Source organism: Ursus americanus, chromosome 7 (assembly GCF_024610735.1).
Source record: "Ursus americanus isolate L20-20 chromosome 7, mUrsAme1.1.p, whole genome shotgun sequence".
NCBI classification, from domain to species: Eukaryota; Metazoa; Chordata; class Mammalia; order Carnivora; family Ursidae; genus Ursus; species Ursus americanus.
Genome location: NC_142133.1, coordinates 15,388,103 through 15,402,998, shown reverse-complemented (window position 1 = coordinate 15,402,998; position 14,896 = coordinate 15,388,103). Strand labels below are relative to the sequence as shown.

The window sequence follows — 14,896 nt, the reverse complement described above, 5'->3', positions numbered from 1 at the left end:
CTAACTAGAGGTTCCCGGGAGAGAGGGCCTTACCAGATAAAATCTCTGCAGTGGGAGCAGTAGGTGGGCTGCCGAAGGTAGGTGGCCATGAACTTGTGGCCGTTGACCTGGTGGACCCTGCGCCTGACAGCCCCCTGTCGTTTCCTGGGCCGCATGCGCTCCCTGAACACGCGCTCTTCATTGTCTTTAGGGGCTGGGGAAGGACAAGAGCAGAGAAGAAAACACAGCGTGAGTTGGCACATCTTGAAAGAGACCGCCCACCCCACTTGCAGTGCCCGGAGCGGGAGCGGCGTGGGGGCAGCATCCACTGGCTGAGGGACTCCAGGGTCTGAGCCTCACCGCTCAACCCCAGTGAGGGCACACCATGCGAGGCAGGAAGGCCCAGACTGCGCTGCCATTTCCCGTACCAGCAGCACCCCCCAAATTCATCCCGATCCCAGTCCTGCTCCCGGTGTGGCTGCCCCATTCCCCCCAGTACCGGCTGCACGTTGCAAGGGTGTGGGATCGAAAGGCTCAAGGTTCACATTTGATTGCAGCTTCTCAGCAGTGTGGCCTTAGCCAGCCGGTGTGTCCTTGCCTGGAGCCTCTGAGGGCCTGGCCCTCTGGAAATGGGGTAACAGTGCTGACACCGCAGGGCACTGTGGAGTCTGCACCCAGCTGCCTGGCTCAGGGAAACCTGACTTTTCTTCCTTCCCCTCTTCCAGACTATGACAACCGGGAAGGTCAAAAGGAGAGGGAAACCTAACACTGCGTAAAGCCAGTTTTCTAGAAGACTCAAGACCCACCACCATAGACTTTAAGACCTCACTGAAGACAAAAGGACTGTCCTCACTTCTTCCTTCAGTCCACATCAGAGGTTGCCCCAAGCCTCCAAAAGTCCTGCAAGGGCACTAATAAACGACAACAAAAATGATAATAACGACTGTTATGGTCTGAATGTGTGTGTCCCCCCCTCCCATTCACATGCTGATTCTCTACATGCCAATGTGACACAGTCATGAATGACAGTGGGGTTCCCAGGATGGGGTTAGTGCTTTTATGAAAAGAGGAAGTGACCTGAGCTCACTATCTTATGAGGGCACAGCAAGAAGGTGGGCGTCTACAAGGCAGGAAGGGGGCCCTCACCTAACCATGCCAGCGCCTTGATCTGACTTTCAGCCTCCAGAGCTGTGAGAAGTCAGTCTCCGCTGTTGAAGCCACCCTGTCTATGCTATTTTGTTACGGCAGCCCAAGTAGACTAATACAGTGAGAATCATGCCTAACGCTTACTGCGGCAGGTGCTCACTGAATCCTTACAACCGCCCTTCTTGAAGGGTACTCATCGTATCCCCACTTCACAGATGTGCAAACTGAGGAATAGAGCGTTTACATAACCTGTTTATGTTAACACAGCTACTAAGTGGTGGAGCCCAGATTCTAACCCAGAGAGCAGGGGAGAAGCCAATGTTAACACTGTCCACACACGACTCTGGGGGACCGCCCAATCTCCTGACAGCAAGGTCCCAAAGTGCTCATCTGAGGGGTTCTCATAATGCAAGAGTCGAGCCGCCTCTGGTTTCTCCGAGGACAGGAGAGGCAGGCCCTGGCTCTCCTGCCTGGCTCCCAACACTAGTGCAGGCCCTGCAAGGTCACCCGCATGGCACAGCTTAAAATGCGCTGGGAAGGCTCTGGGCCCCCCAAAAATTCCCCACACCCGACATGCCACCATGACAGTGTCAGTCTTGGGGTGGGGAGGAACACTGTTCCTCCTGGACCTCTTTGGAAATAAGGCTTCCTGCACTGGAGGGCACCTGTGTGAGCCCAACAGCTGTAGAATCCGAGGGCAGTCTGTCAGTGCAGACAGGGTAGGGGTGGAAGGACAAAGAACTGGAGGAGAAAGGCAAGAAGAGGGAGCACATGCCTAGTGGGGGCTTTTAGCGGGAAGCAACCTCCAAGAAGACAGGCAGAGCTGCTGATCCCCCAGCACAGACCCTGATGACCCAGATGGGGGTCTGCCTGCCACCCCTCTGCTTCCCTGCCCCCAGCCTGCCTGGGTCAACTTTTGAATGGGTGCTTATTATTTTAAAATGCCTCTGACATGGAAAGAGATGGAATATGGAAATCCCACCTCCGAGCCTGCCACAACCTAGGGACCAAGGCCCAGCTGACCAAATTCTCATGGGGACGTCCCAGCTCTGTTTTATTTTTATTTTTTTTAAAAGATTTTATTTATTTATTTGACAGAGAGAGAGAGCACCAGCGAGAGAGGGAACACAGGCGGGGGTGGGGAGGTGGAGAGGAAGAAGCAGGCTCCCAGCAGAGCATGGAGCCCGATGTGGGGCTCGATCCCAGGACCCTGGGATCACGCCCTGAGCCGAAGGCAGACACTTAATGACTGAGCCCTCCAGGCGCCCCCCAGCTGTTTTAATACAGAGATATGTACACACACACACACAGAAATCTGGCCATCATCACCTAACTGTGCAATAATAGGTGACTTTCATTTCTGCTGCCGACTTTTCACTACATCCAGAACATTCTACCATTTTTAGAAGCAGAAAAAAATATGGTAATTTAAAAAATAAATCTGCTCAGTAGCCTTCCTTGCTACAAACCCGATCTACAAAACTGCAGACCCCCAGTCCCAGGCCAGAGGACGGGCACTCAACTAACTGCCTTTACTGGATTCACCACGGGTCACATTAAACAGTAAGTCAGCCCCCTCCTGCATTTAAGGTGCAATTTGCTTTGCAAATCCCTCAAATTTACTAGTCATTTGATCCTGGGAAGTTGTATTTTCAGTTAAACTGCCAAGGAGTCCTATCTAGTTTTCTCAAGTAAGCCCTGCTGGAACGGGGTTGGGGGGGGGGGCATTATAGGTGCCCCTGAGGGCCTCATTTCTCAATTTTTTACAGAAGTGACCAGCAACCAGATCGAAGGCTTAAACTCCATTTACTTTAATATGTTAACACAGCAACCCATTAATTTAACTGACTTTTAAAGACCTTTCGGTCGTGTGTACTCACACCTGGAGAGGAGAGAAGCTGCTTACCACTTGTGGGGGGTGAGGGGAGGGTTCTGGGAGGTTAGACAGAGAGCCAAGAACAACTCCCCTTAAGTGGGGTCTGATTGTCTGACCGAACTTCCCCAAAGGTTCTGTAATTCCTGTATAACTTACAGATGTTCCCCCATTGTTATCTATTTTGACCCACAAACAGAAGTAACTGGACCGTCTAACATTAAGAAAATGGTCTAATGAATTATATTACATCTATAGCAAGTTAAAAACGGTGAGTCAAGACCAGGTAGGCACATGGGGAACTGTGACATAATACGGTAAAAACAGAACGTGCAAGAACAGAAACCTGTGTACAACATACCTGCAGATGGAAGGTGACATAAAAGAATTACTGTGCTCTGCGGGATGATGGGTTTATGTACCGTCCGTAGTATCTGAAAACAATGTTCTCTAATGCTCTTATCCTGTGACCCTTCATTTGCAGCAGCCTTGGAGGCAAAACTCAGGCTGGCTTTCCTCCCAGATAGCCCATCGGGCCCTTTCTAGATCCTTTGTTTTATGGGTGCATCTGCCATGCAGAAGGGGTGACCTCGAGTCAGGGAGAGACCCACTAAAAGCTGGATAACCTTTGTGAAACTTTCTGTGGAAATGGAGATTTGTCAGATAGAATGACAGGAGTTCACCAAGGCCTAAAGTGAAGCAGAGATGTCCTCTGGAGCAACTCTGTTACCTCAGCCCCAACAACATTCCAGGCCGCTTCCTGCGTGGTTCCATTAGTCCATCAACTTCAAACTCCTGGGAGCTTTTATGCAAGGAGCATCTAACAGTCCTGATGCTCAGAACAATCTACCCCCAGGTTGCAGGCAGGCGGCAGAAGCAGCAGAAAGAGCCCACACCTTGGAGTTAGGACCCTGTTGAAGCAACCTCACCTGGCTCCTTTTCCTCGGGCTGAGACCTCCCCATCTCAGCCAGAGGAACTCCCGCAGACACAGGGAGAGGCAGCTCCTGGCACCAAACCCAGGCCAGTCTGATCACTGAAGGTCTCCCTGCTCCGCCATTTCCTCCCTCACCCACCTCACCTCCTCTTGCACAAAAACGGAGCTGACCTGACAGGACTGAACACCATCCCCTACCTGAGGCGACAGACACCCTTCACCTTCACACTCTCAGGACAGCTTTAGGTTTAAGAATATCTGGCAGGGAATTTCTAATAGGCCCGACTTATGAACTCCCACCTATGCCAGCACTTCCTGTCAGGGTATGTGTAGCAAGGACAGCCAAACCCAAGGATCCACCCTGCCCAAGACCCTTGACCCAGAAGCCTGAACCGGGCTAACCAATATGCATGATCGGCAGCCTGAGTACCACTGTCATTCCTCACCACAGGACAGTCACCTACGCTTGATGTCCAGGGCATACAGGGGTCTTTTCCACAAGCAACTATGCTGTGGGGTCTTCTTTATTTTTTCTGACCTCTTTTGACCTCTTTCTGCCAATATGGTTGAACTAGGCACTAGGAAATGAGACAAAGGTTGCTTCTACCCCAAACCTGCTTTATGTTCTAGACCAATTCAGTCAATGTCTTTGGGTTTCTGCTTTCCTATCTATCAAGAGAGGGTAATGTAACGGCTCAGCCTAAACCCCAGGCTGGTACGCTTCTTTCTCTTTCTTCCTGATGCCAACACAATACCTCCTTACTGAGGGGGGGAAACAGCCTCATCCCCTGCCCTGCAAAACCTGCACTTAACACCCCTTCATTGCCCCACCCTGCAGGAGCCCAGCTGCTTCCAGATGTTCTATACCTGCTACTGTGAGCAAAAGAGACTCCGCATTATCTCTCCCCACCCCATCCATTAGGGGCTTTAGAAAGACGACTCCATCTTCAGACTTGGCAAGCTGCCAGGAAGACTGGGCTGGGCAAGGAAGGAATACTGATTCAGTCTGAGAACAAAAGCAGTAAGAAACATAACTGATCTGAGAAAAGGCTGGGGACCTTCTCAGAAGGCTTTTCTTAGAATCCAAGCAAAGAATGAATCCAGTCCTCCAAGGCAGGTAATTTCACAACACAAAGAAAACTATTCAACCATCCTGGGTATTTTTTGTCTAAGAAACTGTCAAACCTTAGGTATTCAGAAGCTGAAAAGTAACAGCTACAACTTCTGGGGCCCCTGCCTGCCACGTGCTGGGTACCATTCTAAGCACCTTCCAACCCTGAAATACTATTCCGTACACCTGAGGTACCATTACATATCCATGAGGAGCCATTACATGTACGTGAGATACTATCACGTGTCCATGAGGTGCTATTTCAAATACGTGAGGTATTATCACATGCACGTGAGATATGTAAGCCACTTACGTACGTCCTCTGATACCATGGAGTGGTGTTATTCTCGACTCACACAGAAACCAAGCTTTCAAGAAATTAACTAATTTGTTGAAGGTCAAACAGCTAACAAACAGTAAATGTCATTCAGGAACTCCCACCCTGGCCCATCCGGTCCTGTCTCCCAAGGATGGCAGAACAGCCTGGGCCCCCCTGGACCCAACTGTACGGAAGTCAACTCCTGCTGCTGCCCACCCACCTCTTCACACATCCACCTCTGCTCTCATCCAGAGACTTGGAAAAGGAAGCTAAAGGGGACTGATTTGTTCATGATACACCCACAGAATAGAGTTTGATGCTGTGGTTTAAAAAAAAGTAGATATGCTAAGTCCACCAAGAGATGATAAATAGGAAAACTAAGAAACGCGTGTATAGTATGTATATACAGTGAGAAAGAGAAAAGGATAAATATACTCAAACAACAGATGAGCAAGAATACACAATGAAAATTTCTGCAGGATATAAAATACACTGTCCATCTAAAAATGTTTACTCTGTAGATACTGGATGCCAGGCACCGTTCTGGGCAAAGACTCCAAACCACAAGGGATGGCCCATGGCCACTCTCTCAATTATTGTTCTCTGGTCCTTGACGGGACAGGCCTCCTCCAACAAAGGAAATATGACCGCACTACTGTAGACAACAGTGGTTATGGCTTGGGGGGAGCTCCTGACAGAAGCTAGATGAGAACCTCTGCCACTCCATCTCTGAGGAGTTAATTTTCCCTCTCAATAATTCTCTGGCTTGACTTTATAGACTTACTGGTGAAAAAAAATGCAAGATAAATGGAAGGAAAAATAAAACCAACCCCCCCCCCACAAAAACTAGGTACTGAAACTCAAAGGAGCGATGCCTTTTATTTTGACTTGCCATAAGGAAAATAGGCCCTAATATTTTCAAGTGGAATAAATGCTTCAGGACATGGGTTTTAAATATGAGGTAAATATTTACGTGATGCCAAAGAATATGTTCTACATGCAGTACTCCCACAATAAAGAAAACTTCTGTTCAAAACAGGAAAGAGGAAACAGCAATTAATTCCCCAGGAGAGATTACTCCGTGCTATCTGCATCTTCCCAGAGAGTCACTCAAGGAGAACAGGAGGGCCTGAGGGCGATGGCCTGCAGTTGTCTGCATGTTTTATTCTGTGTGGAATCTAGTCAGAGGGGCATTTCAAGATTAGCATCTCAAATTTACTAGAAATTTACTCTTCACTTTTGGAAGGAGCTGTTCCATCTTCGTGGCAGAGCCAGTGCTCTGTTCACTTATTAAAAATAAAACTTAAGCTACTTCGTGCCTTGTAGGACGAAAACATGAAAGAATCACACACTGTTAAGATAGGGAGGGCAGCAGTGTATGAAGTGAGGGGCAATATGGTGATGTTGGGAGAACATGGGAGACGGTGGGAGGATGACCACTGAGGGAGGGGCCCAGGGAGAAAACGGAGGGCAAACCCCCAAGCCCATGTTCTGGGGCAAAGCACACATGTGAACACAGAGAGCCACTGGACAACTGTGATTTCACTGAAGCAGGCAATGTGCTTGCCTCCTGCCCCCCTGTATTAATTAACTCACTCATTCATTCACTCACTCCCTCCCTCTCTCCCTCCTCCATCCATTCGAAATTACGTATTGGAGTTACACCGGAACTTGACTGCATGCCTCTGGTACCCAGGAAAAGTCACTACTTGCCAGAAGGAAACCACAGACCAAAACCCTCCAGGCAGACCTGTTAAAAACTCAAAGAACATTCCTAGCCTGGGAAATCAGCCAAGTGGGTCACCAACCAAGGGTGGGGTGAGAGTCCCCTCAGGGGCCAGTGACAGTCCTGTGATTCAGATCCCAGGAAACGGAGCTGTTGCTGCATTCCTGGGCACCTGAGCCCTCACAGAGCTCATGTCCATGAGGTTGGGTGCTGTCCACTGGTCATGTTTCTAAGATCCTGTATGAAAAAAAGGCCTGTGGGAGAATAGTGGCAGAAGTCTCAACAGGGCTTCTGTCCATGCCCACGTGCTAGTTGGTTGTTGGTCGTCATGGGGGAGGACGGAGAAGAGTCAGTGCCAGTGAAGGCTGGCATTCCCTCCTTCGAATATATAACAAGCCTTCTAATGCCACAGGGACCCCAGCCAAAAATGTTATGGGGTCATTTGTGGGAAAGCCAGCACCCATCCAGTGCTGTTGATATGAGCCCTTCCACGTCACCCAGTCAGTAGCAGGCAGAGCTCAGGAAGGTTCAAGCACAGTGAGCTACAAGTCATAAGCTCTAGTGCCCAAGCGGCGCCTAGCTTCTCAAAGGTGCCTGCAGCGTTTCCAAAAATACCACAATGAACTAACTCGGCTTTCCTTCAGCTGCTTCTGCAGTTTTAAGTGCTCACTAATAAAGTTCCAGTTCACAAGAGAAGCCACGTCCTATCCCAGAGCGATCTGGAGTCCCGGACAGGGTTCCCATGAAGCTGGCCAGGGGGTTGTGTCTTATTACATTACCTGCGAGAGAAGGACAGTTTCAGGAACTACAAGATGAAAAGAAGACAAGAAAAGGCGGTGAAAGAATGATAAGACAAAGGAGCTGGAGCAAGAAGATAAAAAGAAGCAAGACGCCTGTGAAGTCACAAAGTCTAGGCTGATAATGGGCTAAATTAAGCTCATGCCTTCCCAGGAAGTAGACGGATCTGTAGTTAGTAGCTTCTACCCTCCCCGGTCCTTCGGATCATGCTGACCAAGAAGTGAGCTCACACCTTCCTTCCACCGTCCTTCCTAGGAGCCCAGGCCAGGCCCTGTCCCCATGGCAGGGTGATGCTGAGGGTATGGACCATCCTTAGGAAGCTTAACACAGGTGAACAAGCCCCAAGTCTTTCTACAGAAACAGCTGGAATGGCCTTAGCTCTTGCAGAACTTAGACGTTTTCCCCCGCCTTCATAAAAACCTGCTTAAACTTGTTCTTACAAGTTTTATGTTCCACTGACACTGTGACCAAACCTCTGCACATGGAGAGAGAGGGATGAACAGGTCACAAGCAATAATGCTTTTTATTAACTGAAAATATCCCATAATCCAACCCATGTTCCTTCGAGGTGTGTGCTCGTACCTTCTCTCTCCCACACATACACTCACACACACTCACACACACATGCACACACAGTGTGTCCCAAGCCCACCTCCCAGTTCCTGGCACTCTCCCCAACCAGGGGACACCATAGTCCAGGAAATATAATAAATTCCCAGTTCCTGCTTCTTAAGGGCCCTGGAAACTCCTGTCTCTCCCCGAGCTGTCTCCCCTAGTGACAAGGGAATGCTGGGGAAACAACAGTCACTATTGTGAGGGGAAAAAATGGTTTTCTAATAACTCTGCAAAACAACAGAGACATTCACTGAGGTTTGGGCCTCCTATCTATAAACTCCCATATAGAGAAAACAAAAACTGCCAAGAGGAAAAGTGAAAGGGGGATCTTCTTTATTTCCAGTTTACTGAACATAAGAAAATATTTTGAGGCCACAGATGCTGATGGGAGGTCCAGTTAGCTTAGGTCTTCGTGCTAATGAAGTACAAGTAAAGATCGAATTCTCCAAGTCAGTCAGTTATCTGTGTCCACAGGCAAATACTATTGGCCACAGGCCCTGCCTTGAGTCTCAGCAACTTCTTGCAGGTATGTAGTCTTGGTCACCAGAGTGCTGGGGAAGAAGTGGTTATGGCTCAACGTTAGCCAACCTCTCCTACAAACGGAGCTCCCGTCCTATCCCTCACTACCTCAGGGCAGCCCAAGAACTGCATCTTTACTTGTGGAAGGTGGCACTTTCCTTATTCAGAAATCTGGGCCCTGCATACAGTGGGTCCTGACTTAGCAGGAGCTGAGACCTTGCAGCAAGGGTTAAACTGAGGTTAAGGTCTATCACAGTTTTAAGAGTCAAGAACCCCTGGTGATGGATTAGCACTACCCCTGGCCAAAGCACATCTCTGACACATCTCTGGAAGCTCGTGAGCCTGGCTATCCCTTAGTAGGTCAAGAGATGCCTAACAGAAGAGAACTGAAATGCATCTAGAAGAAAGAGGTAAAAAGAAATTTCAGTTTCTGGCAGAAATAAGAAAGGGCTGAATAAGAGGTATTGTAGGCAATCTCCAAGATGGACCCCAGTGATCCCTGCCTCCTGATATTCACACCGTTGTGTAGCCCCCTTCTACAATGAACAGAGACGACCTGCTGACTTGTGTAACCGAAAAGATCTTGCAGAGTGTGCCTTCTGAGGCTAGGTCATAAAAGACATTGCAGTTCCCACCTTGTTCTCTCTTGGATCACTCACTCTGGAGAAAGGCAGCTGCCATGTTAATGGGACATCCAAAAGATCCTATGGCCAGATCCATGTGGTGGGAAACTGGGGCCTCCTGCCCATAGGAGCCATGTGTGTCAGCCATGTTGGAAGCGGATCCTCCAAGCCTCAGTTGGGCCTTCAGCTGAACACAGCCCTGGCCAACATTCTGTACAACCTCATGAGAGACCATGGGCCAGAACCATCCAAGCTAGAGCTGCTCCTGAATCCCTGACCCCTATAAACTGTATGAGATAACATGTGTCCATTATTGTCTTAAGCTGCTAAATCTGTGGTAATCTGTTATACATCAATAGATAATCAAGAGGAAGGATGAGCCAAGCAAGAGCGATGTAGGGTAAACATTAGAAGGAATACTTTTTACCTATGAGAATTGTTCGTTCACTCAGTATTTACCAATTGCCTCCTAGGTACTAGGTATTGTGTCTAAACTTTGTGTTACACACTCAGCCTGCCGGTGGGGAGAGAGAGAGAGAGAGAGAGAAGAAGAAATGATAACAGGACAGATTATATCAGATCACCAACACATGGATCCCAGGGTCTGTGTAGAAGTGAGTTTCTCGGACCTGGCTCCGGGAAGCCAGGAATGCAGAGATATTACTAGCTGTCCTAAAAACCAAAATGGTCCTTGTGGCTTTCAACTGTACTGTGTAAGCTTTATCCTTCAAACTTGAGGCTTTAAACCCAATTAAAACTCAGGTCCCTGGGAGGGCCTCACGAGTTTAGTATGTGAATCTCTGACCCTATTGGGAGATGTCAAGCAGGGAAGGTAGGAAATTGTGGGGCACAAACAGTGGTAGGACCTGCAAAGAGCGGCGGCAGGAGGTAAATTTTGGAAAGTGTACATCCAAGGCTGGTGGGTGCTTGGCATATCCAAAGCAAAATATGGGCTCTATTTAAAAAAAAAAAATTAAGCATAGTGATGAGCACTGTGTAATGTATACAATTGTTGAATCATATTGCACACCTGAAACTAATTTAACACTGTATGATAATTATACTTGAATTAAAAAATAAAATAATAATAGGTACCATTTACCATACAATAACTTCTCAAAAGGATCCTACAGGATTGGTATTATTTTCTACACTCTACAAATGAGGGGCTAAAAAAACCTAAGCGACTGGGGCGCCTGTGTGGCACAGTGGTTAAGCGTCTGCCTTCGGCTCAGGGAGTGATCCCGGCGTTCTGAGCCTGCTTCTTCCTCTCCCACTCCCCCTGCCTGTGTTCCCTCTCTCGCTGGCTGTCTCTATCTCTGTCGAATAAATAAAATCTTAAAAAAAAAAAAAAGAAAGAAAAAAAAAGAAAACCTAAGCAACTCACCCAAGGGTATGTAGTTATTAAGTGGTAGAGCCTGATTTTGTACCCAGGTCTCTCTGGCTCCAAAGTTCATGGTTCCCCCTCCATACCATGCATGTTAAAGAACATGAAATGGACATCTCCCACCACCACCCCTGCTTTTCATCTCATATGGAAACTAGGAAAAACACAATTCGAGCATGCTGTTCATCTTTCTCTAACAGGTGGTTCATAGTTTTGTTTTTTGTTTTTGTTTTTTTTAATGAACTTTCCTTCCCAAATGCTGTAAATGAAAAAAAACTATGTGAAAGATTATTAGCAGACTGGAAAGGGAGAGGCCAATTTCTTTCCAGTGAATATGGAATTTGAAGAGAAGTTCTGAACGTTGTTTTGGAAACCAGACTGCTTGCAAAGTAACAGAAAATGCAAACGCACAAAGACAACTCACTTTCATACCACAACACACACGGCAGGGAGCACAAAGGAGTGACAGAAAGACCAGAGCCCCACTTTCAGCCCATTTGTACTGAGTTCAGTTGTGTCATACAGAATTTTGAAAAGCAGGAGGTGATGTGAGGTCTGATGCAGGAACACACATAATCACCACATAGGCAACAACCTTCTGGAACAAAAGGTTTATATTTGCTCAAACCAAGCAAGGAAGAAAGTGTCAGTTCAAAGTGTTCCCCAAACCTGACCCCAGCCATTTTGTGTCCAGCAGGAACACCTGGTCAAAGTCTATTCTCTTCCCCAGGGCGGTCCCCTCCTCAATCTTGAGGCTACAAACATGGAAATTTAATTCTGCTGGGGTTTTTGGAGTTTTTTGTTTGTTTAAATAAAAATTATCCTTTCTCTCCAAACACAGCAGTTAATACAGGCTCAATTCAAATCTATTACTGAAAAATCGTAAGTGAGAGGTTAAAACAGTGTGTGTGTTTAAGGCAGGGGAACTACAATGAAGATACGACATTATATCCTTTGCTCTTTTAAACCATTTTCCTAAGCGGGGGGCGGGGTGGGGGGGAGCTTGCAGTGTTGAAGAAGGCACCCTTGCTTTATTCTGAGGCTGCCCTGGCCTCCCTGGCGAGCAGCCGGCTCCAAACCATCTGTTGAAAGGACAGCTCTTTCTGCATCTGCTGCCGGAACACGGGAAGAACAGGGCAACAATCTTCCTCTTGCAGTCGGGAAGTTTGAGGCCTTTTAAAAGCTTGCACAATATTCTCCCCCCCTTATTTGCAGTCAGGAAAACCCCAGTGGATTTCGGGATGGAGAAGACCTGAAACTTGACACTCACTGACCAGAACTTCCCCTTGTCAACCTATTAACCTGAAATGTACACCCATTAGATCCCTGACTTGGCTCTATCTGAAGCTGACGTCTGGCTTGCAAACCTTTCTAGATAGCAGAAAATGCCCTCTCATTTCTTAAAGGGAAATCTCATTTCCTGTTGGGAGTGTGATGGCCACAGGAGTTCAGAAAAATGTTTCAAAGGCCAGAAGGAAGGGGAAAAAAGAATCTCTTTCAGAGAGGCAATGGCCATGGTGTCCAGTCAAATCTGAATTAGAACACAGAAGAACCTAGATCAGGCCCACTAACATAATCCCATCATCATTTTCCTCTAAATGACCTAAATTCTGAGGTCTTCACCTCCCTAAAATAACTGTTTCTCAAAGGTCAGCATGCATCAGAATTCTTTGAAGGGCTTCTTGAAACACACACTGCTAGACGCCATCCCCAGAGTTTCTAATTCAAAAGGTGTGGGGGAGGCCCTGAGAATTTCATTTCCAACAAGTTCACAAGTGATGCTAATGCCACTGGGCTGAGACCACATTTTGAGAACTGTCTAGACCACAGTAGCCACCTTATCTGAATCACCTAAAAGTGCTACACTTATTTGTTCAGAAGTAGTTAGGGCCCTGGTGAGAATGTAGAAAGCTAGAAAAACCATCACTCCCACCATTGCAACCAAAGTTAGACAAAACAAGGGAACAGAATCGAGTCCAGAGAGGAGTCCACACATATATGGTCAAATTATTTTCAATAAAGGTAGAAGGGCAGTTCAACGGAGAAAGTGTAGTCTTTTTCAACAAACAATGCTGCTGGAACAGTTGGATATCCATATGCAAAAATAAACACAGATCTGTACCTTGTACCTTAGACAAAAATAAACCCCACATAGAGGATAGGCAAAAATGTAAAAATTATTAAATATCTGGAGGAAACCAGAGGAAAAAATCTTTGAGACCTTGGGGTTAGGTAAATATTAGATAGGACACCAAAAGCACAATTCATCGAAGACTGATAAATTGAACTTCATCGAAATTAGTAACATCTGCTGTTCAAAAAACATTGTTAAGAGAATAAAAAGGCAAGTCCCCTATCTGGAAAAAAAATAATTGCAAATTGCATATATGGGAAAGCACTTAGGGCTAGGATATGTAAAGAACTCTCAAAGCTTGATAATAAAGAAACAGTCCAATTAAAAAAAAAATCTAAGATTTGAAAGACACCACACCAAAATAAGATATAGATGGCAACTGAACACATGAAAAGATGCCAAACATTAGGAAGATGAAAATTAAAACTACACTGAAAGCACTACCTGCCTGTTAGAATGACTAACGATAAAGTAATAAACTAAACTTGTTCACACCAAGTGCTAATGATGATGGAAAGTAACTAGAATTTTCGTACACTGCTGGTTGGAAAACAAAATAGTTTCACCACTTTGGGAAACAGTTCATGGTTTCTTACAAAATCAGACACACACTCACCACACACAATCTAGCAATCCCATTCCCAGGTATTTACTCAAATAAAAAGTGAGACACGCAAAAATCTGTATGTGAATATCTCTAGCAACTTTATTGGTAATTGTCAGACACTTGACACAAGCCAAAGGTCCGTCATCTGGGGGAGGGATAAACAAATTGGTGGACACCCACACAATGGAATTCTACTCAGCACTGAGGGGGGAACATATCACCGATACAATCAGCAACACAGATGACCCTCAGGTGCACCATGTGAAATGAAAAGAAAAAAACAAAACAAGCCAAATTCACAAGGCTATATACTGTATGATTCCCTCCAAGTGATGTGCTGGAAAAGATGAAGCCGTAGGCATTGGAAAGGGGTCAGTGGTTGCTCCCCACAGCCCCCCGCCCCGGCCCTGTGCGTCATACACCTTTACTATGGTGCACTAGGAAAGGGAAAGATAATGTGAGAATTTGGGGGTGACGGAGCTATTCCACATTTTGACCATGGTAGTGGTTACGGGGCTGCATGTATTTGTCAAAATTGGCAGAAATGTATGCTAAAACGGGTGAATTTTATGGGCTCTAAATATCACCTTAAAAATTTTTTTTAAAAAAAGAGAAACAAGTAATTTGGGAGGACCTACCATATCCTCAGCCCTGTGTCAAGAGTCACTAGAGAAATTGCCCTGAGGACAGTTTAGAATGAACATCTGCCTAAAGCACTTTAAAAAGCTTGCCAACTGAGAACTCAGGTGGGCAGAAGTTGGAAACTCTAGTCTAGAGAGATCTGGGGTACCTGGCACGAAGCAAGTCCCCTTCACTGTCTGGTTCCACTTTGAACCTGAAAGATCTGCTCTTCTCCTCCTCTCACCAGCCTAACAAGGTCCATCCCGACTGCCCTTTACAGAAGTCATGTTTTTCCTCCCTCTGAGGTAGCTTCCAATCAAGTCAGTCCTCCTTCCCAGGACAGGGTTCCTTCTCTCCTCTCCCAATCTAAAGCTTTCCCATCCTTTAAGATCTAAATCTTCATAAAACCTTTCTTTAATGGAGCAGTCCACTGGGATCTCCTCTGAACTACCATAGCTATGCAATTTGTTATCCATTCACTAAACATTTAATTATACACCTTC

General features: G+C 46.6%; 1 protein-coding gene across 2 annotated transcripts in view; it reads right to left on the bottom strand.

Annotated features, from left to right (window-relative positions):
* Positions 1-14,896, bottom strand: part of PRKCE (protein kinase C epsilon) — a 570,596-nt gene that overhangs the window by 267,581 nt on the left and 288,119 nt on the right. For both annotated transcript variants that reach the window (XR_015725163.1, XM_045787917.2), the window contains exon 3: positions 34-193. Coding sequence is in view for 1 of the 2 variants with exons in the window: in XM_045787917.2 (XP_045643873.1) it covers positions 34-193 (160 nt within the window). In the remaining variant the exon portion in view is untranslated. The remainder of the gene's footprint in view (positions 1-33; positions 194-14,896) is intronic.